General features: G+C 46.7%; 1 protein-coding gene across 4 annotated transcripts in view; it reads right to left on the minus strand.

Moving 5' to 3' along the window:
• Nucleotides 1-24,983, minus strand: part of MDGA1 (MAM domain containing glycosylphosphatidylinositol anchor 1) — a 198,946-nt gene that overhangs the window by 112,225 nt on the left and 61,738 nt on the right. For 3 of the 4 annotated variants that reach the window (XM_068157453.1, XM_068157434.1, XM_068157444.1), the window contains exons 2-7: nt 22,772-22,911; nt 18,035-18,209; nt 11,779-11,975; nt 8,883-9,015; nt 3,494-3,763; nt 2,390-2,719 (exon numbers count right to left, since the gene is read on the minus strand). In XM_068157453.1, the coding sequence (XP_068013554.1) occupies nt 2,390-2,719; nt 3,494-3,763; nt 8,883-9,015; nt 11,779-11,975; nt 18,035-18,209; nt 22,772-22,911 (1,245 nt within the window). The remainder of the gene's footprint in view (nt 1-2,389; nt 2,720-3,493; nt 3,764-8,882; nt 9,016-11,778; nt 11,976-18,034; nt 18,210-22,771; nt 22,912-24,983) is intronic. The other variant, XM_068157460.1, reaches the window with a different exon arrangement.

Here is a 24,983-nt window from a genome sequence, read left to right on the forward strand (position 1 = left end):
TTCACACCCCCGACTCCACCAAGAAGCCAGGAAAGGGATGTTTGTGCTAAAACCCATGTAATATTGACATTTTATTTGTATCAGGCTTCAGAGCTAACAGTTCAACTGAGGATATTATGACCACAATAGTTTTGTGAAAGCTCTTTTTGCAGCCCTTCCTGCTGAAACCAGTGACACTTGGATTGATGCTTCCATAACTGCTAGGGCCACATACTTCATTTCTATTTAAAGTGTAGAACTACAGAGGCTGTAACAAGCTGGTCTGACCAATGTCAGGCTCAATTCAACTCCAGCAAAGGAGATTGTGCTGCAGCAATTGTACCTGTTACAGCCCACAGCTGCTTTACAAGCAACTTTAGGGTGGCTCCAGCCCAATCTCCCTCTGCAGTCACCTCCCCATGCAACAGAGAGGCCACATGTTCAATTTGCAGATCCCCTGCGGGCTGGGGAGTCTCGTCACACCTTGTCCTTCACAGTGTGAAGGGACAACAGCACTCTCAATACCTGACACTGCCAGCAGCCAGTCACCTGCTGAGAGGGAATCTTCTCCACAGGGAAAAGCTGTAAATTGCATTTGAAGATTATTTTTTTTTCTTTTTAATTAAAGCAGTTTCCTCAGCACTGCTCAGTGGAGGCAGCCACCTTGGCAAGCTCACGCTTTGCTCAGTGGGGAAACATGAAACCACCACTGCCACCCTCCTGCTCCAATTCTGTTGCCTGGGGAAAATCTGCTAGGTGGGAATCATATGCTGGAGGTGGCTTGTTCCTCTTTGTGGGGATGTTGCACACTAGACAGCCTTGGCTGCTGTATGGAGGGCTTCTCCAGCAAGGATGGCAGTTTTCACTCCCTGGCTCACAATGTGGTCCTGCTGGCCATGGGCTGCTGAAGAGACATTTCAAAACACCCCAGGCTGCTCCACTGTCCTTCCTCATCAGATGCCTCAATAAAAGCTTGTGAGGGCTCTGCCAGACAGGTCAGAGCATGGGGCAACCTGCCACCACAGACATCTCCTTTAAAGCAGCAACTTGCTAGTGCTTGGACCAACACATGCACCAATGAACCCTGCCCAGTCTTTTGGGGGGCTCACCAAGGGTCTTCCAGCCCTTTGCACCTTCCTACCCTTGCAGTGTTAAATACAACTGCACTCTGCCATCTAGTGATCTTGGGCAATAAACATTGTCACACAGGGTCAGGAGAGATGGCTTTGCACCAGGAGTGTGGAGTTTCCTCAGTTCTGTTTCCTGCTGATACAACTGGGTTGTTGTCTGTTAGCAGAGAGAGAGCCCCGCCCTCCAGGGCTGCCACGAATAGGGAAGCACGACTCTTCAGTGTTTAGCTGGTCTATGGCATGGTCAAGGCTCAATCTCCAGTCTGCTAGTGAGCACTGGGTACAGTCCTGGTGACACCAGGCTGGCAGGGAGAGAAGCATCCCAAACAGAAGTCACAGCACTTTCTGCTGGGGGCCTGGAGTAAGCAACATCCAGAATCAAGACTGGGACCAGCCTGGCTAATGGATCCAGCAAAACCAGGGACCGAGAAGAAACTTTTCATGAAGGTTCTGGACAAAAAACTGTGGGCAGTCGGCTCCCCTCAGGAGTCCTCACTAGATTAGTAGCCCAGTGCTACTTCGTGCTGTACCCTCTAGATTCTGGAAAGGCAGCAAGATGGCATGGATATAATGGAGAGCACAACTGGCTGCACCATTTCTCCAGAAAGAAAAACACAGCTCTGAGACCACGTGTTTCAGTCATCAAGATGACTGACAAACACACTTTGAGAGTAGTCCTCTTCTCACCAAGTCACTGGGTGAAGCTTTGACCCTGATTTTAAAGAGGGAAGGTATTTATAACACTTGGACTCCTACAAAGAGTGTCCAAGACAGACTGCAATTGCTATCCAGTAAACATTAAAGCTCTTCACAGAATATGCTGTGACAGGCGATACCAATCTCCTGGACACAGCTCTGAAAAAAGGGACATTGCTCATAAGTAATGCCAGAGAGAGGAAAAAGCAGATTGCCTTCTTTTTTACTCCCAAGCAAAAGGACATTTGAAATTTAGTGGAATACCACCCCCTCTTTCTTCTTTCACAGTTTAGAGGCTTCTTTGAACAATCACAGTCTAAACTCATTTCTATAGCTTTGCCTGGACTGCACTTTGGATTTTCATAGGGAGAAAACATAAAGAAAGATCTTCTTGATCCTTACCACATCTAGCAGATGTTGGAACTATTGCCAAATACTTGCCTAAGGACATGAGACTTTTGCCCAGTGGGATTCAAGACAGTCATGGTAAAGGTCCTTCCAAAAAGCTAGAGATGTGGTGGTAGAGGATAGCTATGGATGCCAATCACTCCTCTGAAGTCCCCAGCTGTCACAATGTGTCTCACCTGTCTCTGAGGAGATGTTCACTTCTACACTGAGGTCAGGAATGGGTGCTCCCTGGAAGGTAGCCACACACAGGTAGGTCCCATAGTCACTGAATCTCAGGTCAATAATCTCCAAACTGCAGGTCACAGGTGGGAGCTCAGGGTCATTCCGAGTGATGAGCAATCGGTCTGAGAACCTGGCTGGTTTACCATTCTTGTACCAGGAATAGATGACCTTCTCCTGAGGAACAGCATCTACATGGCATGAGAGCTTCAAGTCCTGTCCTAACTGGATGGTCTCACTCTCTTTGATCACATCAGGGGTGATCTGGAACGTGGCATTCTTCATGGCTGGCATGAACACAAATGGTTAACTGGTTAGGGACCTCAAAGTGTCTTGCACAGGACAAGATAAGACTCTTCACTCTTCAGGAAGGCAACGTCTCCATGTAAAACTCATCAGAAGACCTCCCCAAACTATGTTCCCACAAAATATCCCCAGGGTCTTGCATCTGGTAGTCTGGGATCATAGAATCATAAAATCAATAAGGTTGGAAAAGACCTCAAGGATCCTCAAGTCCACCCTGTCACCCAACACCTCATGGCTACTAAACCATGGCACCAAGTGGTACATTCAATCCCCTCTTGAACAGCTCCAGGGATGACGACTCCACCACCTCCCTGGGCAGCACATTCAACAACTCTCTCTGTGAAGAACTTTCTCCTCACCTCAGCCTAAACTTCCCCTGGTGCAGTTTGAGACTGTGTCCTCTTGTTCTGGTGCTGATTGCCTGGGAGAAGAGACCAACCCCCTCCTGACTACAACTTCCCTTCAGGTTGTTGTAGACAGCAATAAGGTCTCCCCTGAGCCTCCTCTTCTCCAGGCTAAACAACTCCCAGCTCATTCTCCAGTCCAGGATAGTGCTACAGCTTAGGATGAGGCTGTAAGCAGTGCTAGCACAGCTGTTGGCCTAGATGCAGAGAAGCTTGCACAGGCACTCCTCCAGAATACTAATCATGGCTAAGTATCACATTCACCCTCAGCTACACAAGACCAGCCAGGAGAAATGAAAACCTAGCCCCTCCAGCCTACAAACCCATGCTCTGAGAAAAACTGAAACTTACACCTCACCAGCAGGTTCACTGCCTTCTTTGCTGGGTTCCCCACGTTGTTGATGGCCGTGCAATTGTAGTAGCCAGAGTCTTCCACACGGATCCTCCAAATGGTGAGGTTACCTCCTTGCACAAGGCTATTGGGAGGCATTGGGCCAGGAGAGTGAGACCAAATCACCTCTGGCTGTGGATCACCACCCATCAGAGAACACTGCATAGTGACGTTGTCACCTGGGTTGACCACCAGTGTTTCATTGACAGATAGCTTCAGAGCAGGTGGAGCTGGAAGAATACAAAGAGGGACACTTCTGAGCTTGAAAAAGACCCATGCACAGCTGAAGAGATCCAAGAATTCATTACAAATACAAGGTGTTTGTGAACCTAAAGCATGAGCATAATCATGTCTCTGAGTTAAAGCATGTTGCTTTGTTATGGTTAGAAAACACTGCAGACAGGACTTCCCACTGCAACTGAATGGACGTCACACACAATAGGGCTTAGGACTGGGGTACAAGCTAGGTTTGATATTTTACAAGTGTTCAGTACAGGTTCTCTAGGGCTTAGGACTCAGGTCAGAAAAAAAGCCTGATGAAGCCCTCTGCACAGGTAGGAGTGGCAACCGGACAAAATTTGGCAGTGGAAATGCAAAGCTTAGTGGCTTCTTGACTCCTGATGTGAACAACTGCAGCAAGGCAGAATGGCAATAGAAAGTACTGTGGCTCTGCATTGCTTACCTGCACTACATTCAGTCCACTCACCTGCAGACACCTGTATCTAACTACCCCAACTCTAGGCAAGCAGAAGCAGTACTGGAGAAAAGGCTCAATTGGTAGTTGCTGCTAAAGTACCTGTATCTCTCTCACTGCAGCACTGTTGTGTGAATCACAAAAGAGATTGTTACAAGGCATGGGAAGTTTCAGTCACAGACTGAGTTTAGCATCTCAGGATCTGACCCAAAGCATGCTGGGAAGCTTACTGCAATGTCTGTCTTTCCTGGACAGGACTCACAATCCCAAGGTAAGGTCAGGCAGAGCACCAGGTGTATGCCCAGTCACAGCCTGCTCCTTCTGCCTGACCACTAGTCCTCCACCGTGACGGAGAGGTGAAAGCAAAAGGACAGGCTCAGAGGATCCCGTTTGAACCCAACAGTTATTTGTGTTCAAGGACAGTTGAGATTGAATTGCTCATCCCATACAGAGTTGGCATATCAAGAATGAGTTTTGAGGAAAGTCTACCATTAAAAAAGAACCTCATTTATCCCATAATATGCCTCTGCATCTCTTACACACAGCTAGACATCTACGAGTGAAAGCCTTTGACAAGCAGCTGGCTCTTGTGGCTTAGAGCCTGACGAAGAGGACCAGGACCAATCTGCATCCTAATAGACCATAAATAGCAGCTTTTCACCTGCTCTTGTCTCCATAGGTGTCAAATACACCTTTCTATAGACCTGAGAGCTATAGACCAGGTCACAGGGATTGTCTTTCTTGCACAGCTAAACTGAGACTGATTGAAAAAATCCAGGCAACTTCTCCTCGGAATGGCCCAGAGCCTGGTTTTTGGTTTAATATATTTATTTTGTTTCTGCACCCTGCTCACTACATTCTCCTCCAGGAACTCAACAAAAAAAACCTTCCCTACGTATTCTCTATTTCACCCCACGAAAACCCCTTTAAAGCCCCTGTCAGCACCATCCCTGGCTCCGTTCAGATGGAGCTGAGAAAGCAGCAGTTCCCAACACAAAGGCTGTGAGTATGTTTAAAAGTAACAGCCATAATAATGCAAAATAAGACATTGTTCCATATTCATGAAGCTTGATTTAACAGCATCATTATTTCTGCCTCTTCTCTCCCTGGACCTTGCGTTAATGAGCTGTGCTGGATTTGTGTTGGATCTCTGAATTACAGCCCATACAAACAAGGCGAGGGGGTCTGCTCTCTCCTCAGCACTAGCACCATAATTTAGCAGCACCACTACTGCCCTGCTGGGATATTGCTTTGGGGTACTGAATCAAATGCCCTCTCCCTGCCCACAATACATGCTATTTGTGCCAGAGGTGAACAGCTGTGCCTGAGGAAGAAGGTGGCTCCTCCATTTTGAGGCCATAGCCTTCACTCAGAGCTTATGAGCAGGCCTCTTTGTTGGTCTTGGAAGCAGTGTGCAAGGGTTAAAGTGCAGTAATTGACAAAGGAAGGATTTGTATTTCCTCTCCAAGCCCCAGGTGGTTTCACAAGATGCTATAAAGTCCTGTTACTAACAGGCTGTCAGCTGAGCATAGCTGACACCAAATAGTTGCTCCTGCCCACCGACACTGACCTGGTCTCAGGTTTACAGGGCACAAACTAACAGATGCAGCACCTTGCCCGGCAGTCTTCATCCATCCCTGTCAGAGCCAGAGAAAAGCTGAGACTAGCCTACATCCAGAGAGAAGACTCTGGAGTTGGGGAGCACAAACCAGAGGTCCTGCAGGCTCTGGTTAATATGTAGGGTTCTTGCAGCATTTGATGTGCACGTGTGTGACTAACACCCATCTTGCTGAGTTCTGGGCAAGCCAACGTGGAAATAGAATGACAATCTGGTGCAAACACTGCCTTAGGACAGGTTGTGCATCCATGCAAGAAGAAGGCAGAGAAACAGCAAAGATGCCACCCACACAGCCCCGGGCAGTAAGCTCCCATGACAGGGCTGAAAATGGAGCCCTAGCTGTGGCAGCCTTTGTGGGCTTCCGCTCCCATCAGCAGACAGAGGTTAACAGTCTGCAGACATTGTTATGCAGGAGATGAATCTCATTTATTTGTAACCTGTGGCAACTCTTTTTGTTCTTGGCTCAGAAAACCTGCTGGCTGAGTCTGCTGAGCAGCAAGGGGACCATTAAAAACAAAGAGTCGCTTTCAATTCCCTTTGAAGTCCAATTTGCTGCAGTAAAACTGCAGGAGAATTAACCTGCTGGGCTGCTTAATTTTGCAGAAATTGAGGAAGGGGAAAACATTAGCCTGCCCCTACTGGAGCAGGTGATGACAACCTAGTGCTGAGCTGGCCTTTTGGCTCTGCAGACCCAACCTGCTGCTGCAGAGCCACACACCATCAGCAGGACAGAGAAGGAGCTGGGGAAACCTCCTTCTTCATTAAGGCCACACACCCAGAACCCATTCCCTCCTGCAACGGCCAAGCTGCTGACAAAGCACTTGGGAGGAGCACATCTCCTTGCTGGAGACTGATCTGCCCAAAGGCCACTTTCAGAGGAGCTAAAGTGAGCCAGCTGAGGAACAGAAAATGAGCTGGGAAGATTCCTTTGACCTGACATGACCTGACCCACCAATTCCCCTCAAGGTCTGTAGTAACTTGGGTCTATAAATATTTAAGAGATCAATTTTCATGCACCTCATCACCCTTTGGGCCCTCATCAGTTGCAAAGGCATCCTGAGTGAAGCTGCTCAGGATTCCGGGCACAGCCAAGGCTATGTATAGTCTGTTGGGTTCCCTGCAAGAGGGAAAGAAAAGATTTATGCAAAAAAAAGGAGGGCATGAAAGATTTTTCTTTAAATATTTTCTCATCTATGCACAATACTATCTGCAGGGCAAGTAAGCCAGATAATATTTCATGTTATATAGACTTGTATTATTTAACACAGCCCCTACTTAGACTGCAATGCCAGCTTCATTTTCACTGCCAGCTTTTAATACAATTTGCTAGAAACACATTTCCTGTGGCCTCTTTGAGCTTGTGGTGTTAGACTGCACTGTAACTGTGCATAAACTTGCATCTATAAATAAACACCAGGTCAAAAAAAAGAACTAGCCATATGTTCTACGTGGTCCAGGTTCAGAGTGTAGGCAAGTCCTTCAGAAGTTCACGTAAATTCAGCCATAGCACTGGCTTCTGATCTGGCTACAACCTGCAAACCATGTTTCCCCCATTCACTCCGCGAAGAGACAGGATCAAAATGAAGGGTGGTTTTCCTGTGCTTGAGCTGGCAGCTGGCAGTGGACATAAAGAAAAAAATTGATTTACTAATTCTTCAAAAGTAAAGCCAACAGGGAAGAAAATCTGCATGAGGTCCCTTTCTTCCTCATGAGCACAGTGTAAGCTTTGAAAAGGAATATTCCAGCACTCACTAGTCTCATCCTGAGGCAAACTCAGGCAGTGGAGTGAGTGGCTTGAAACATGTTCAGAGATCTTATTGCACAGAGAGTATTTTTTCTGACATTAGGTACAGTTCACTCTTTAAAGCTTATTATTTTTCATTCTTTCTACATAAAAATCATGCAGCTATTGCTCAGCACCATGGGCTCAAATCAGATCAATAAATGTAATTTATACAGTATCAACAAAATCCCATCAACAGTTGGGAACATCAAAAGAGTTCTGTTTCCACTGCACAAAGATGACGCAAGGGGTGCAGACTGCTTTGTGATACATTAGAGAGGTGAATAATTAAAGCAACTACAATGCCTTTCTTTCTGATCATGGAATAGCCCAGGGCTGGAGGCGATTACTCAGCACTCACATATTATTCAAACATATTCAGTGCACGGTGGGGTCTTTGTGGTGTGATTTTTTTTTTTTTGTGGGGGGGGACGGGACAGGGGATGGGGTGGGGGATGGCAGTCAGGTCCTTGCAAACATTTGGTACAAGATACGCAGTTCTTGCAAGTCAAGCAAGAGGGGCACCAATCTTACTCTGTTTGCAACTGGAAGCACACTGAAGTGCTGCTAGTACAAATGGGTGTGTAAAATTCATTTATTGGGAAGGCACCAGAGATAATTTGCTTTCCACTAACATCAGCACCACTGGAACCCATTAGTTGGGAGGTGCTGAGCGTGCAGCCCGGCAAACCAGGCCAGTCACTCACAAATGAATTATTTGTAAGAACTCCTGCAGCATCTGCCCTACCCAGGACTGTATCAAATCTATTTTTAAAGTCACTTAGAACTATAAATAAATAAAAGTGTCTGGATTAAAAACGATGTAGTGCCTCAACACCTACACATAGTCTCTTTTAATGATTTTACAGCAGGCCTGGCCAAGGCACCAGTTATACACAGAGCTACAAGACATTAGAACATCCTTGGCCACAAAACTTCTGCATGAAGAACTGGTAAGCCCAGCAACCATGTGCATGTACATGAGGTGCTGCAGGACCTGGACAGGGTGCTGTCTTACGGTGTCCAAGAGGGGATTGGACATGGCACTTGGTGCCATGGTTTAGTCATGAGGTCTGTGGTGACAGGTTGGACTTGATGATCTTTGAGGTCTCTTCCAACCTTGGTGATTCTGTGATTCTATGATTCTATGATCTTTGAGGTCTCTTCCAACCTGGTGATTCCTGGAAGGCAGTGGCTGTTGAGCAAGTGAGAGGTCAGAGGGCCTCTCTGTATGCCCTCTGTATGCCCTCTTACCTGTGGTGTTTGTGAGCTGGAAGGTGATGGATTTGTCAGGAATGCTGCAGACATTACGGACAGACACCTGGCATGTGTAGCTGGCGTAATCCTGGGGCCGCAGGTTCTTCAGCTTCAGGACTTTGGTTTCACCCTGGGGGTTGGGAAGAAAAGACACAGGTGTACAACACACAGTTTGTCACTGCAAGTCCATAATCTCTCCCAAAATTTACAGATTACTGGCAGCTCCCATCAAAACCTCACGGAACTGTACAGATGCAAAGTGCTCCTGCCTACATATAAAGGACACAAACTGTTTGCAGTGTCCCAGAACAGACCCTGAGATCTGATATCAAGATGCTGGTAGGACCCCAAGAGGCATCACTGGGGTCTCACCATCACAAAAATCAAACCAGAGCAGATTTAAGCATTAATGCTGACCTAAATATGGCAAGTTGTGCTGTAAAAATGTTCAGTAGGGTGGAAAAAAGATAATTCAGAGAAATACTTAAAGAACACACCCTTCTTCCTCCAGCCCCAACATTCTGATCTTTCTGCTGTAGAGTCTGCTCTCATTTACATTGCTGTAAATTCAGAGTGACTGCACAGACTTTGATAGCCTTTTCTCATACTACAATAACAAGCAAATAAAACCATTCCTTGGCATTCCATTATTTACTGGCTTGATATATAAACAGAGCTGAGGTGTTAAATTAACAATAGATATGTTCTGTAGGTTTTTACTTATGGAATGTGGAAAGCTCTGAGCTGCACACTGTGGTTAGTACACCCAGCAACTCGTATGTCTTCCCGTGACAGCTTGTTGCTGTTGTTCTCCTTGTGTTTGTCTAAATCTCTTTTGGAGAAACCATTCCGTAATTGCCTGCAAATGTGAGAAGGTGTCAGCACAACAAATCCTCTTGAAGGCAACCTCAAGGGACTGGACGATGAGCTCAGGCATGCTAATATGCAGAGAACAAGCATCTGAACTGAGTAAATTATACAGATAAATACCTAGGAGACCAATAACCCTGTGGAAGTCCTGTCCCCTGAGATATGTTGCTAGGCCACACAAATGATGGCATTTACAATGTGCACGTCAAGTACTTACTTACAGGGTCGTATGTATCTCCTGTTTATTGATCAGTAAATGTTGGTTAAATGTGTATAAACTTTCAGTGTAAATTAGTTTTAAAAAGCTTAAACAGTAAAGTCTTCACCTCCTTTTTAATGTAGAAGCCTACCCAAACCTGACCTTGATAGCGGTTCATCTCTAAGACAACACTAGAACCCCCCGTGAAGGGTGCTTTGTTAAATAGAGTGCATTTGAGCTCCAGCAAGGTTTTCCACTCCCAGAAGTGCTGCAGAAATAGATTTTTGTTAACTCCAACTCTTATCAACCCAAACTCACAGTTTTATGCTGGTGCTAAGGAAAGGACCATAAGGGCATGCCTGTGTGAGCACAGCAGTCCTAACACCCTCTCTCAGAAGGGAACAATCCGTCATGGTGGGAACTCTGCCTGACAGGAGCTGCAGGATGCTGGGTCATTTACACATTAATGCTGCAACATGGCAAAATTCTGCCAGATGCTTTATCTAGATGAAGAAAATGTCTCAAGTCCTAAGACAACCTCTCATTAAGCAATGCCACTTGTTAATTACACTGATCTTAGGGAAAGGTGAAAGAGCCCACGGTGGCTTCCTCTAAGGCTGGGGATGTCCTGGTTGTATGTTACATAGCTGGCCCTGGACTATACAAAGCTTTCTTCAGGACCCAACAGCTGCCCTGACCTACGGCATCTCTGCAAATGTGCGGCTAACCTGCGGCTTTCTTCTCTCTCCTCACCCCTATGAGTGTTTCCATTTGGCTGCCCATTTTGATGTCCTGTAGTGATGGCATGTTTCAATAAAATATGAACATGACTACATTAACTGAAAGGTTGCCTAGAGCATTGCTCAGGAATCAAATTCGTCCAGAATGTGCTATGGGGCTGGCTTTGGGAACATGAGGAGGTGTGTGGGATAAAATGGGTGCCCTGAGGAGTGGCTCTTTCAGCCCTCTCTTCCCACCCATCAGCGCCTTGTGTTGCCAAACAGCCTAGCTGGAAGCGCTGCAGCTGGTTCACGTCTGAAGGACATTCAGAGCCACAGCTCAGCTTTGAACAGTATGCCCAATGTACCTTGGCAGAAGAAAACTTCCTGTCTCCCACTGTATTGGCAGGCTAACCACTCTGAAGAAAGTGGTGTTCAGAGGGGCAAGTGCAGCAGAGGCAACCAGGAGGGGCAGAAAGTATGTGGATTCCCATCCACACATCCCTGGATGACAGCCAGAAAGTGTCCAGGCAGTTGGGCTGCCTCTGCTACTTCTAGCCACTAGGAGATGTTTTTCATCATTTGCCTCATGGATCCCACAGCAATTCCTGCAGTTCACTCACACTGTTAAACAGGAAGCAATTCCCCTGACTTATGGAGCTTGGGCGCATAACAGAGGTGTGGGGTTTTTTGTTTGTTTTGTTGTGTGGGTTTTTTGGGGTTTGTTTGCTTTGTTTTGTTTTTAAAAAGTAATGAGAGTTATAGAGGAGACTAAATCTTGGAATTGTTTGGATTTTAGTCTCAGCCATTCAACAGCCACATAACCTCAGGGAATCTGTGACCTGCTCTCAGGGACAGTACCAAAAAGTGGAAGGGAATTGAAGGCTGTCATGCTCCCTCCTGCTGCTCTGCTCCTCTTAGGCCCCAGGAACCTGTGTGTGGAAATAGGCTTTATCAGCCCTTTCAGAGACAGTATTCCTTGCAGTGGCTACCACCCTTTCCTCAGCATCACCATCCATACAGGGCAAGAAACACCACCCACTACAGAGTACCCTGCAGTGGCAAGACACTCAAGACAAGCTGGTGGAGCTTTGGGTTTTGTCACCTGTGTGTAGAGGGGTTCATAGATATCCACGCCATTGTCCTGACTGTGGGAAAGCGTCTCGGCCCCCCGTTTCCAGATGAAGCGAGCTGGTGGGTTGGAGTTGACAGTGCACCGGAGGAAGACAGTCTTCTCCTGGTAGAAGCTGCCACGTACATCGCTAATGGTCTGGTGAACGGTGAGAACAGGTTCATCTAGATCTGGAAGGAAGTTAAGGAAGGCCAGAGCTACTGTTAGTGAAACTTGGTCTGCATGTACAGCCTGCAGAGCAGTTGACGCTCCGTGTGTCACAGAGGAGCCTGCTAGTTCCCACATATTTAGCTGATGACAACTGCTGAATTAAGAGCTCATCTGAGTGCAGGTAACAAGCAATATCTAAAGTGAACAGACAGGAAAAGCCAAAATTCTCCCACTTACCACACAACCTTCAGAGAACAGAAAGCACCTCCTTCTGGTTTGCAGATCCCTGAGCAAACTGCCTGCCACGTACCCTCAGACCAGTGAGCTGCCTTACCTTCCCCAGTGACACTACACAACCAAAATCAGTTGGTCTCTTCTTCAGTGAGAGGTCAGAAGCATCTCAGGAAAACGCTCCACTGAATTTCTTCTGCTTCCAGTTTCCACTTCCCAAATATTTTCTGAAATCATGAGGCTAAGCCCATGGCTGTGAAATGCTCACACAAAGGACAACAAACCTTCAAGTCAAGGTGTGAGAGTAGAAGCCAGGACAAGACCAAGCAGCTGAAATTGAGACTCAGCTTCTAGACATCAGCAAGTCTCACAGGGTGCCATGGGAGCACAAGATGCAAAACACTGTGAAAGGGATGTACAATTTCTCCCCCTTTCCATTAAAATATCATCTGTGTATTTTCCTCTTTTTGAGATCTGCACTGACTCTTCCTATTCAGCAGCTTCTACTACTGTGTCCTTATCATCCATGCCTAAAACAAACAGATTATTTTCTGGTTTATTCCTTTACAAATACGCCCCTTTCAATTCCCCTAATCATGCCTTCACCAGACATGCAGCTGCCATGCTTGGATCCGTGGTTCAGACACTTCATTTTGCAAGGACACAAGCAATCATCCTGCAAGGAGCATCCTTTCTCCACCCACAGCACACTGTGCCCCAGAACTTGCCATCCTGCTAAAAGAAGGGATCATTTTCTTGGGCTTTTGCACCACACACCAGTGTCTGAACATCAAGGAAGCATGGGAAAAATCTCAGAGGGATACTCCTCTCAGAATAACTTTGAGACTGATCAAATGTAAAGGTATCACATTTGGCAAGACAGAATCAACTGACCTTCTAAACTGAAACCCATCCCCATGACCTTAAACATGTCATATAAGGCACCTGCTGAGCTCAGCTGAAGCAATTCTACATTTTCAGCAGCTTTATAATCCCATCTTCAGCTGTAAGGAAGCTAAGACACGTGCACCCAGTATCCCCTGGTGCTGCTAGCACTGTTTTCTTCACATGGTAACCCAGAGGAAGAGGACATGTTCATCATTACTTGCTCTCCTATGCCATCTAATTTTCATATTTTATTTTAGAGGCTTGTAAATTAGAAAATCTGACTCCCACAAACAAAGGGGCAAGCAGAGATGAGTTTCAGCTAGCATGCCATCCAAATAATCCAAGCTCTCTGCAGAATCACAAGTTCCAACTTGTGAATTTGCATATTTTAATGAGCTTTAAGCTTGGTAGACAGCAATTGTAATGGGACCTGAGATTTGTCGGCTTGACCACGCCATAGCTCAGAGATACAAGTAGAGCCATTAGCTGAACAATGACAAGGCACAAAAGCTCCCCAAACAAAATGCACAGCTGAAGAAAAACATATGCAGGTGGAAAAAAAGGGGCTCCTTTCCCTACAGTGCTGTCTCTATGTGTCCCACAGGGAGACTGAATTTTGCACCAGGTTCTCTTAGACCAGAACCTGGGGAACAGCCTCTCTTCTTCCCTCCTTTGTCCTTAACTCTCCTTTATGTGTTCAAATTTTACAGAAGGAACTCCATAGCTACCATCCTTCTGGGATTCCATTTCTCAACAGGATGCATGGCAAAACACTTCCCTTAGTGATCAAAGAGGATACTCACCATTCAGGTCTCCTGGCTCCCAGCTACTCCACACACAGAAAACATCTTCCTTTTGGCTGCTACAGCTTCCTTCCCTTAAATCTTTCAGGCTTCTTTCATAGCAGTCAGCTCTAAGTCTAGCCCTCCTGAGAAAAGCTAAAATAAGGCCTACAATAATATGTATGTCCTTGATGTACAAGTAACTACTGATGATGTCAGTGATGATAAATTTGGCCCAAGGCTGCTCATGGTGATGATCACATGGGATGTTTCATGTGCAATATAAGCTTGTAAACATCCATTCTTTCTTTTTCTTTACTTTCTCTCTTTCCCACACGGAAATACTCCAAACAGCAGCTGCCTCTTTCCCAGCATCTAACCAACACTTTAAAGCCTCACTTGGTGCCCACCTGGGGCAAAGGAATAACTTGCTACACAGGCTGGTGCTTCCAGCTTAATACTGTCTTGGCACCAAGGGTACTCTCACGGAGCCTTGCTGTCTAATACTGAAAGTATGAGTGAGAACTAGTACTAGCTGTCAAGGACACCAAGGTTCACAGGAAGGTGATTACTTACCTCTAACGACAAATTGGGATGCAGGGAAAGAAAGGGATTGTTTTCAAATTCTGGTTTGTTCAGCTGAAGGTTGCCTGGGTGAGCATTCAACACAAACTGTGGCTTTTCCTGTGTGTTCCCTTGTATTGACTGCAAATACTCCTCCCCAAAAACCAAGTGAGCAGAACAGAGGTGCGTTACCAAGTCCATCTGCAGAGTAGATGTTAGTATGAGAAAGCCCTTGGCCATCCCATTAGCCCCACAGTTCTACAGGTCAGAGCTGCACGAGGGACCATGGGACACTACATCACTCTAGCTCCAGCCTGTACCCCAGAAGTAAAGGGAGCATTCTCAGGCCATAAAGACGTGTATGTTGCAGTGTTGTTCCTAGAGACACCAGTCCTGTCAAGGCTTGAGAAAAGCAAATCCCCTTTGCAATGCAGAATCACCATGCCTTCACCACACATAGGAGAAGAAATAGACAGACAAGCCAAGCAGATCTATGTAGGTGTTAGAACTCCTCCAGAAAAATCCATGCAATGCCCATAAAGAAATGCTTATCTTATCCAAAGCTGCTGAAGCAATCTATTCTATCAGCCTGTAGGATGGTGGTCACACTGCACTACTCCAATACAGGATAGGGCAAGGACAGAACAGATGGGAACTGCTCCAAGCCACCTAACACAACTGCAGATCATGAACCTGCCAAAGCACAGGGCCATGAGGATGATCAGAGGGCTGGAGCACCTCTCCTATGAGGACAGACTGAAGGAGTTGGGGCTGTTCAGTCTGCAGAAGAGAAGGCTCCGAGGTGACCTGATTGTGGCCTTTCAGTATCTGAAGAGGGCCTACAGAAAGGATGGGGAGGGACTTCTCAGGATATCAGGTAGTGATATGACTAGGGGGACTGGAATGAAGCTGGAGGTGGGGAGATTCAGGCTGGATGTGAGGAGGAGGTTCTTCACCATGAGAGTGGTGAAACCCTGGAATGGGTTGTCCAGGGAGGTGGTTGAGGCCCCGTCCCTGGGGGTGTTTAAGAGCAGGCTGGATGAGGCTCTGTCCAGCCTGATCTAGTGTGGGGTGTCCCTGCCCATGGCAGGGGGGTTGGAACTAGAGGATCCTTGTGGTGCCTTCCAACCCTGACTGCTACTATGATACTACGATACTATGATACTATGTTCAAGTCTATGGCACACTGCAGGCCCGGTGCTACCGGGTGCTCCAAACTCCCCTTCCTCCACCTCCAACAGCAGAGGTTTGAATGGGGAAAGACAAAGGCATGAAATTGCCTTCCAAGGTGCGAAACTGCCTTCCCCTGGGGACAGGTAAACGGCGCCCATTCTTCCTGCCAGGGCAGAGGTCACTCACAGGTATTTACTGGTGGGGGAAGTCATCTGGGTTAGGGAACTATGATTAGGAGGGTGTTTCGCACCCAGTATACATTGGCCCTGGACACCTTGTCTAGGATAGCCTTAAACAGAGTGACGAGAAAGCGATCAGGGCTCTTGCCCTCATTTTGCTCGCTCCTATCCCATGTTGGACTCGCTCTACATTCGTGGTGAAATTGGAGAAACCAACATGGAGAAACTGGCTTCTCCCCAGACCTGCCTGTCCTGGGGTCCTGCTCCCTGCCTGCCGCTGGAGTGACCCTGCCTGCCCTGAAACTCCTGCTTTCTTGCAGTGCTCAGACAGTGCTACTGCACGAGTTTTCCCTCGTGGCAGCAGTGTCTACAGACACTTTGATTCTGGCGGGTCCCTTTCCTTTGGATTTGTGCCACACCATCCACAAATCAGATTATAAAACCTGCAGTACTGGAGCCTGCCACTGAAGAGAGACCTAGGGACCATCTCCTAATTCCTGCTCTGTCCTCGTGAGGAAAATCAGAATTCTCATACTTTCCCTAAGGTTCTGGCTTGCCTCTGATTTTATAAGTGGGGTAAAGCTATTTTGTGTCTTAGCCTTTTCCATTTTCTGAAGTCTTTAAATTGTACTAAAGTTGCTCATTGCTCTAAATTGTACCAAAGTCATGACCAAATAGAACCTGTAAACAATGTAATCACTTCTGTACATAATTTTGGGGTGGCGTTTTGGGGAAAAATAAAGATAGCTCTATTTTTATAATTCCCAACTCATTAATTTAATCCTAATCAAATCACCTGGAGAGTAAGACTAAGAAGCTGCTGTCAGCAAATCTCTGCCTAGAGAGTGTGGGTAGATAGTGGGATTTTGAAGCCTGGAGGTTGCTCTGCTGGCAAATAACCACAGTGCACCTCAGCACAGAAGACCATCTGGATTGGAAGACTACGGGAAGAGCTGGTGAGAATTCCAGCTGCTTTATCACACTTTACATCTCTTTAGCATCAACCTCTTGCTGGCTAGACCTTCTCAGAAGAGACAAGTGAAGAGAGAGATTTGGTGTTACTGCAGCTGGAGAAAACTGGAATAGGGGATAGCCAAGGATGACAAGCAAAATGGTAATCTCCCCCAAAAGAACAAATCCCTTTAGAAGTTGCCTACATATTAAATCTTGGATTCCTTCCATACAGGGTTTACAAGCTAAGTTTAATTTCCCTCCTTTTTGGACAGAGTAACTCAAGAATAAACAACATTAAGTCAGCATAAGAATCCTTCAAAACTTGGGGCCCAGGGTAGAGAACAGCTAACAGCATCTCCAGCACACAAGGATAGGCATTGAAAGTACCCAGAGAAACTGAAGCCAAGGGGACCCCGTGGGTTCCTTCACATTCCCACCTTCACAGCTTAGACTTCTCAGGTGCATCCCTGAGTCTTTTGCTTTGTTTCCATCATGCTATAAACACAGCAATGCTGGGAGGAGGGCTCTGGTTTCAGGAATGTCCCAAACACAGAATCACAGAATCAATAAGGTTGGAAAAGACCTCAAAGACCATCAAGTCCAACCTGTCACCCAACACCTCATGACTACTAAACCATGGCACCAAGTGCCACGTCCAATCCCCTCTTGAACACCTCCAGGGATGGTGACTCCAACACCTCCCTGGGCAGCCCCTTCCAATGGCTAACAACTCTCTCTGTGAAGAACTTTCTCCTCACCTCGAGCCTAAACTTCCCCTGGCACAGCTTGAGACTGTGTCCTCTTGTTCTGGTGCTGGTTGCCTGGGAGAAGAGACCAACCCCCTCCTGGCTACAACCACCCTTCAGGTAGTTGTAGACATCAATAAGGTCTCCCCTGAGCCTCCTCTTCTCCAGGCTAAATAATCCCAGCTCTCTCAGCTTCTCCTCATAAGGCATCTCAGGCACCACCAGTTTCAAGAAGTTCTGGCTTGCTTTAAGCATTGCCAGATTCAAAATGGAGAAGCCATCTACAATGCTACATCCCAGACAAGTCCCAGGCCCCCCTGGAAGTGACAGACATCATGGTGTTTAGATAAGGGTGACTCACATGGACAGGCAGAGCTGTCTTTCTCAGGGATGGATCTAATCTCCTAGGGAAAGTGGGCCCTGGGGACACTGCACCAGTCCCTTTGCTCCTGAATCAGGTACACACGGTCCTAGGGCAATGCAGGTTCCTGCTGGCCCCGCAGCAAGGCAGAGACATGCAGTAGAACTGTGGGAAGGTCTGGGTTGCCGCTAAACGACTTACACTGCACATCTACTCGAATGGACTTGATGGCAGGGACCCCAACCCCATTTTCTGCTTTACAGTAATAGCGTCCCCCCTGCAGCCTTTGGATCTTCTCAATCCGAAGGGTCTCGTTAAGCACTGACGTCTCTTGGAATTTGTCCGATGCGCTGCCAGCAGTTTTGGTCCATCTCACCTGCATGAGAATGAGAGAAATGCAAGCAGTCACTGATACAAACTAGGGATCCCAAGGGATGGAAACACTTCCTTTGCTCCTCTTCCCCCTCCTCCCTGGCTGCTCTATACATCCTGGAGGCGATCAAGAGGGGATTGGACGTGGCACTTGGTGCCATGGTCTAGTAGGCATGAGGTCTTGGGTGACAGATTGGACTTGATGATCTTTGAGGTCTTTTCCAACCTTGTTGATTCTATGATTCTATGAAAACAGACCCTCTGGTACCACTAGACCATACTGAGCTCAGTAGACCAGCTTTTGGTGGATGATCCTCATCTGTCACCATCCCCCATGTTTGTGTGTCTAAGACAACCCCTCAGTTCACCCAGACACACATGGCATATTTACCACTCCTGGTCTGGTACTGTAAACCCAGCAGACTAGTTAGGTTTAGACCACTATCTGCCCAGCACAGGACCTTCAGCATTAAGCCTTGGGATCCCATGTGGCTGGAAGGCCATGACACTACAGCAGACATCAGGTCACAGCTACAGAGCTTTTATTGCAGTCAACACTCTTTCATCTTTCTCTGGACAGCTAGGCTATTTCTGCTGTTTGCTTTTCCAAGTAAGAGTGAGAAAATGTAGTTGCTATCTGGCTCTTACCCCTTCCCTGCAGAGGACCTCTGTGTATGTTATTTTTATATGTCATCCTTTTGCAGCACAGAAGCTTTTACTTTGATTTTAAAGATACAGAGGGAGAAAATAAATTTAAAAAAATAAAAATCCCTTCAGATTTCAAGCTATCTTGCATTTTTCAGGCTTATTTTACATGTCTTAAGATCCTGGGTTTTGGGGAAAACAGAGCTGTATGGTAATTCACGGTGGGAAAAAGACAACATTCCTGAAGACTGAGTAGCTATTCTGTGGTGGGTTAACACCCATCCTGAAAAAAAAATACCAGGGTGGAGGGCTTGTGGGTGCTTTGCTCTCCCTGCAGGGCATTTTCCCCATGAGTCTGTTCCACTCCCCCCTCCCTGCCCAGCTAGGGTATAAAAAGCAGGACATTGCAGCCATTAGGCCTCCTTTTGGCTCCTGCCTCTCCTGGACGAGAGCTACTGCAGCTGCCTTCCTGTTCTTCTGCCACGTGGTTGGGCCTGATCCTTCTCCCTGCTGCCTCTGTGCCTCTTCAGAGAGAGAGACTGGTTTTGTATTCTTCTTTTTCCTCCTCCCATCCATCCTTGTTCCTTGCCCTTGTGAAACTTACCTGTTATTGTGAAATATATATATATATATATATAGATTATATATATATTGTTTAAAGAAAACTCTTTACCTCTCTACTTCTAGGCTGACTCCAAATTATTGTTTGCTGGATTTGCTCCTTTCCTTTTTTTCCCCCTCTCTGTTGGGAGGGAGGAGGGAGGACTGGGGGAGAGATTCTCAGCCTTGCCCCCATCTGAGCTCTTAACTCCCAGTTAAGGCTTAAACCACCACATATTCTTATGTCTGGAATGAGGGACAGCCCTAGCAATGGCAGTACAGGCTTCCCCCACGTTTTCTGCAGTCCAGATAGTGAAAGAAAGAAGGATTTTCTCATTCCATTGGTTTTGTGTATCTGTAACCTCCCTTCCAAAGGTCGGTGACTGGTCATCTCCCACACCATTGCCCAAGCTAGACTCTGGGATTGAGATCCATCAGGATCAGTCAACAGAGAGAAGACAGGCTTTCATTCAGCGTTGGCCACCAATAAGACAGACCAGATACCCAGATCACTCCCCACCAGTCTTCTCCTAAAGCTCACTGCCACTGCCTGATTGATGTTGATGCTCTGGGAAGAGCAGGGTTGTCTATATGCCAGTTCCAGAGCATTACACTGAGCAGGTTTTTGGAGATAATGACCATGGATTTATTTAGTCTTTGATGGCTTTTTATGCAATTGTCTGAGCACCCCAAGACTCTGAGTCTCCTGTTTCCAAGGACACTTCAGCCAGTTCTTTAATCTTTACTCAAATGAGATTGAAATTGAATTTTGGCCACATTTTCATGCTTTAATGACTGGCTGATAGAAGGGAAAAAGAGAGGATTAAACAAAGGTCAGGATAAGAGTTTAGCTGGGAAAGAAGTCTGTCTGTGAGGAGGGAGAGCATAGATAGGATGCATGCTGGGGTTTTTGTGTGTGGGTTCCAGCCTTGCTGGTCACACGTGGTTTCACACTGGTCTCTACTGTGCATGTCCAGGCAACAATGAAGTCATAATGTTTCCCACCAGCATGCTGTCTGTATCAGGCTCTGCTCCAGCATATCTCTCTTGCTACTTAGACTCAAATCCCTGCGACCTGCCAGCACTTTCCCACATATTCAACATCCTTAGGTAGAGCCAGTCCTACTATCTTCCTCATTTCTGACACACAAAACTATCATCTGACCATCACTGTCACAAGCTTAGGCTTCTCATTTTTCCTGACTTGGTTCAGATAATTTCCTTTATATTGTTTCCAGGATATGGCTGCACCTCAAGTACTGTGTTCAGTTCTGGGGCCCTCAGTTTAGGAAAGATGTTGACTTGCTGGAATGAGTCCAGAGAAGGGCAATGAAGTTGGTGAGGGGTTTGGAATACAAGCCCTATGAGGAGAGACTGAGGGAGCTGGGGTTGCTTAGCCTGGAGAGGAGGAGTCTCAGGGGTGACCTTATTGCTCTCTACAGCTACCTGAAGGGAGGTTGTAGCCAGGCGGATGTTGGTCTTTTCTCCCAGGCAGCCAGTACCAGAACAAGAGGACACAGTCTCAGGCTGTGCCAGGGAAGGTTTAAGTTGGATATTAGGAAGAAGTTCTATACAGAGAGAGTTGTTAGCCATTGGAATGTGCTGCCCAGGTAGGTGGTGGAGTCACCATCATTGGAGGTGTTCAGGAGGAGACTTGATGGGGTGCTTGGTGCCATGGTTTAGTTGTTTAGGTGGGTTGGATTGGTTGATGGGTCTCTTCCAACCTGGTCTATTCTATTCTATTCTATTCTATTCTATTCTATTCTATTCTATTCTATTCTATTCTATTCTATTCTATGCTTTGATGGATACACCACTTCAAATCCTGATGGCTGAGTCCCTGTTCCTCTCCTTTGTCGTTGCCTTTTAGCCAAGTAGCTCCTCATAAGAACGTCCCCAGAGGTGCTGATTGGTGTACGCAGATGCATGGCTTCTCACACAAATATCTTTGGCAGGATTTGGGCACAGGGCCAAGAAGGCACATGTAGTGTATTTGGATCCCTTGAGTGCATTCTGGCACACCTGGTCTCGTAGCATGCACCAGCTGCCACCCCTGCCACATTGTGTTCTGGAGAAGGTAGGCCCATGCTCTGGGCCAGTATCTCTACAGACACATCCGCACTAACATTGGACCTGCCTGCTTGAGTATCTGAAGAGTGAGGAGGTGGTTGCATGGGGCTTGAAGCTATGCAACCCTCTATGGACCCTGGGGAAGAACTACAGCGGTTAGCCAAGCTCAACCCTTTACCTCTCCACCAAACTGTGATTTTGACCACAGGATGGATACACCCAGCACTTCAAGTATGAATCTGCCTCTGGCCAGTGGCCATAAAACAATGACCAGCAGGCTCTGTGAAGTGCAATATGAAAAACTTTCTGAACTCCCTCAAGCAGGTTCCCCTTGGCTGCAAATTCAGAGAATCTGAGAGACTCATGGACCATGAAAGACCAAATTCTGTGGCAAGTAACTGATGGAAGTCTCTTCTAGCCTGTTCATGCTTTTCCTGCTTTGTAAGAAGATTTGAGGGTGCTTTGTATAATATAACGGATTAAGTTTGTGCTGTCAGGGCTTTTTTGGGGTCTTCACATACTCAAGACCACTAGAAGGTCTGTGTAGGCTACTGCAAAGCTTTGTGAACTGCTTTCCATGCATGTAAGGTTAGATGCTTCACAGCTTAGCAAGCTAACACTTGTGCTGTGGAGCACCCTTACCTGACTCCAACATGTAGGAGGAAGCTGGCCACATCACTGCCCACAGCTACCCTGTGTCATCTGGTGTAGGTGATCCTGCTCTGGCAGGGGGGTTGGGCTAAATTGCCGCAAGAAGGGGCCGCTATTCGACCAATTTGATCAGCGGAATCCAACTTTATTGAGCATCAGACACATCTTATATACAGTCTGCTATAATTATGCCCACTTGGCAACATATTATTGGTTTCTCTCTAAAAGGTTACATCATTGTTTTCACAACTCTGTGGAATTCTTCTATCCGGCCTAATTGCTCTCTTTCCCAGATCTCGCCTCCTCCTTATCTTGCTTGCCTCCCTTCTCAGGGGCAGCTGGACTTCAGCATACCAAGCAATCAGCACTTTCTCACAGCTCCTACTCCGTCACTATATTATCAACAGAGAATTCTTCAAGGCCTGAATTGCACAGGCGTTCCTGGGACCCAAGGCCCCTCTTGCTCAAAACAATCCTCAACATAAATGATCTTTCAAGGCCCCTTCCAGCCCCTGAAATTCTGTGATTCTGTGATTCTCCTCTACATGGAGACTACAGAGAAGTGCCATGGGAGCATGAGTGACAAGATCAAAAGCTTACCTGTGGCCGGGGATGTCCTGTGACCAGACACTGCAGGACCAGCGTGTCCCCCTCTCGGATTGTGTAAACACGTTCACTGATGTTGTCTTCCTTCACCACACATGCCTGCCCAGCATGGATGATTTGGGCCTGTGCAGGAGCTGCAGAGAGGAAAGAAGAGGTAAAGAGGGAAGCAAGCAGCACCCCAGCCCCTTATGCCCCCTGCCCAAGGCAGCTGCTTCCATGGCAGGGTGGAAGAGCCATCTCTTATGGCACAGAGGAGGATCCAGGCAGTTCTGGGTGTGAGATAGAAAGGTTTCAGGAGATGTTAAACTAAGCAACCTTCCCCATTCTCCTGGGTGTCTGGTATCAACTGCTATTTTAAAAGAAGCTCTATGCACTGAAAAGCAGAATATGGAGCTTTTTTGGAGGACCCTCCTGCACAGGCTGATGATCAAGAAATCCCTGCTGTCATCTCTCCTAGAGAGAAACATGTGTAAGTGGTTACAGAGGGACCTGGTCAAATCACAGCTGCTCTTTGCCTGTCTAAAACAAGCCTGATTACTGTGATTTACCTTGCAGAGGACTGGGATAACTACCAAGTGGAGTCAGAAAGGGTCTTAAAACTCTCTACCGCTTTTAGCACACCTTTTAGAACCTGTGTAGCACCCAGTGCAGGAGAAACAAGTCCTTCCCAAATTCCATAACAATTTGTGTCAGCCCTGAGCCATAAGGAACAGGCTCTGCAGGATCAGGGGAGCCATAATCTCTAGGGATCTCTCCATCTACAGCTCCAAACTGAGTCTAGTTACTGCCTGTCTAGCCAGGAATACAGGTGAAGATTAATGCTGTAGAAAAATACATGGAGGAAAAAAGTTCCCAGAACAAAATATTTAAATTTCACCCCCACTAAATGGTAACTATGTCCCACTGGAGCCCTTACTACTGCAGGGAGAGACAAGCTCTAAGAGAGCAGGGGGGTTAAAGAAAGAACTTTCAGCTTCAGAGCCCTGTGCAAACAGCCCTTGGGTCATTACTCCAAAAGGGTTTGTGTGATCACTGAAGTGGCTGAGTTGTATTGGAGGTGACTGTGCAGACCAATGGGACACCTGTGCTTGCTCTAAGGGAAATCTCCAGTCACACTTCAAGGAACAGAGAAGCTCACAATGTGTCCAAGAATTAGTGCCTCAGTTAGAGTCCCCTTGGGATACTTCTCTGTCTTGCTACAATACCAGCTCTGGAGTCCCAGCTGTAGCTCACATAAGTGAAATACAACACAAAGGACCAAATCATTGAGGATATGATCAAAGAGTTTAAAGCAATGTACCTTAAGCAAGCCTTCTAAACAAGCACAGACTTTGCACAAAGCTGAATTGAGTACCTACCTTTTCCTAACTCGAGGTTAGCTGAGCTTCAAAAGTTTTGTGTTGTTTGTTTGTTTTAATTCATCTGGCATGTCCAAAATGCTCTAAATCAAATCACCTAGGCGAGGTAAGTGCTCAGACTTACGCTGGTTTTATCTACCAGCAGCACAGACAGAGGGTAGGCTGTGATCAAGTGCTGGAGATCTGCCTTTGAAGTCAGACTGTACCAACTGGAGTCACCACAATGCACTGACCAAGCAGCAGGAACACAAGAGTAGATGTGAGGCCAGCGGGCAGCAAGCTGCCTTTGCTGCTGGGGCTCCACCCGCTGCCATGGTCACCCAGCACCCAGGGTGCAGAAGGCTACTCCCTCTTTTTGCATGACTTCTGTCTTTCCAGTACGGTGGCACTTTGTTAAAATGATTACTATTGTCCAAACTATTGACTAACAGAAGTAACGTATGTATTTGAATAATATGATGGCACAAATATGGACACAAATCCCTCAGCCTCTCCTGTCTTCTCTGCAGGGCTCACTGCAAAGTGTCTGCCATTCCCTGGCCATTATGAAATCCTGAAACTAAATGTTAAAGCTTCACTGTTACAACTGATCAGGGGAGCAACCCTCCCATGCCTAGATGGCAGAGCTAAAACCAGGAGAAAGCAGAAGCCTAAATATGTGCCTACATACATCTGTGTGTGCATACGCATCCATGTATGCTTATACATGGTGAGTAAAACAGTGACTTACCAGCAGGAAAACGTCATGAATGCTTGTCAAGTGAACAGTGGCAAAGAGGAAACTCAGAATCCTCTATAACTTTTGCCAATACACTTTAACCCATATGATAGTCTCGTGTGTGGTTGCA

Source organism: Melanerpes formicivorus, unplaced genomic scaffold (assembly GCF_026170545.1).
Source record: "Melanerpes formicivorus ecotype bairdi unplaced genomic scaffold, bMelFor1.0.p_v2 SCAF_2, whole genome shotgun sequence".
NCBI lineage: Eukaryota > Metazoa > Chordata > Aves > Piciformes > Picidae > Melanerpes > Melanerpes formicivorus.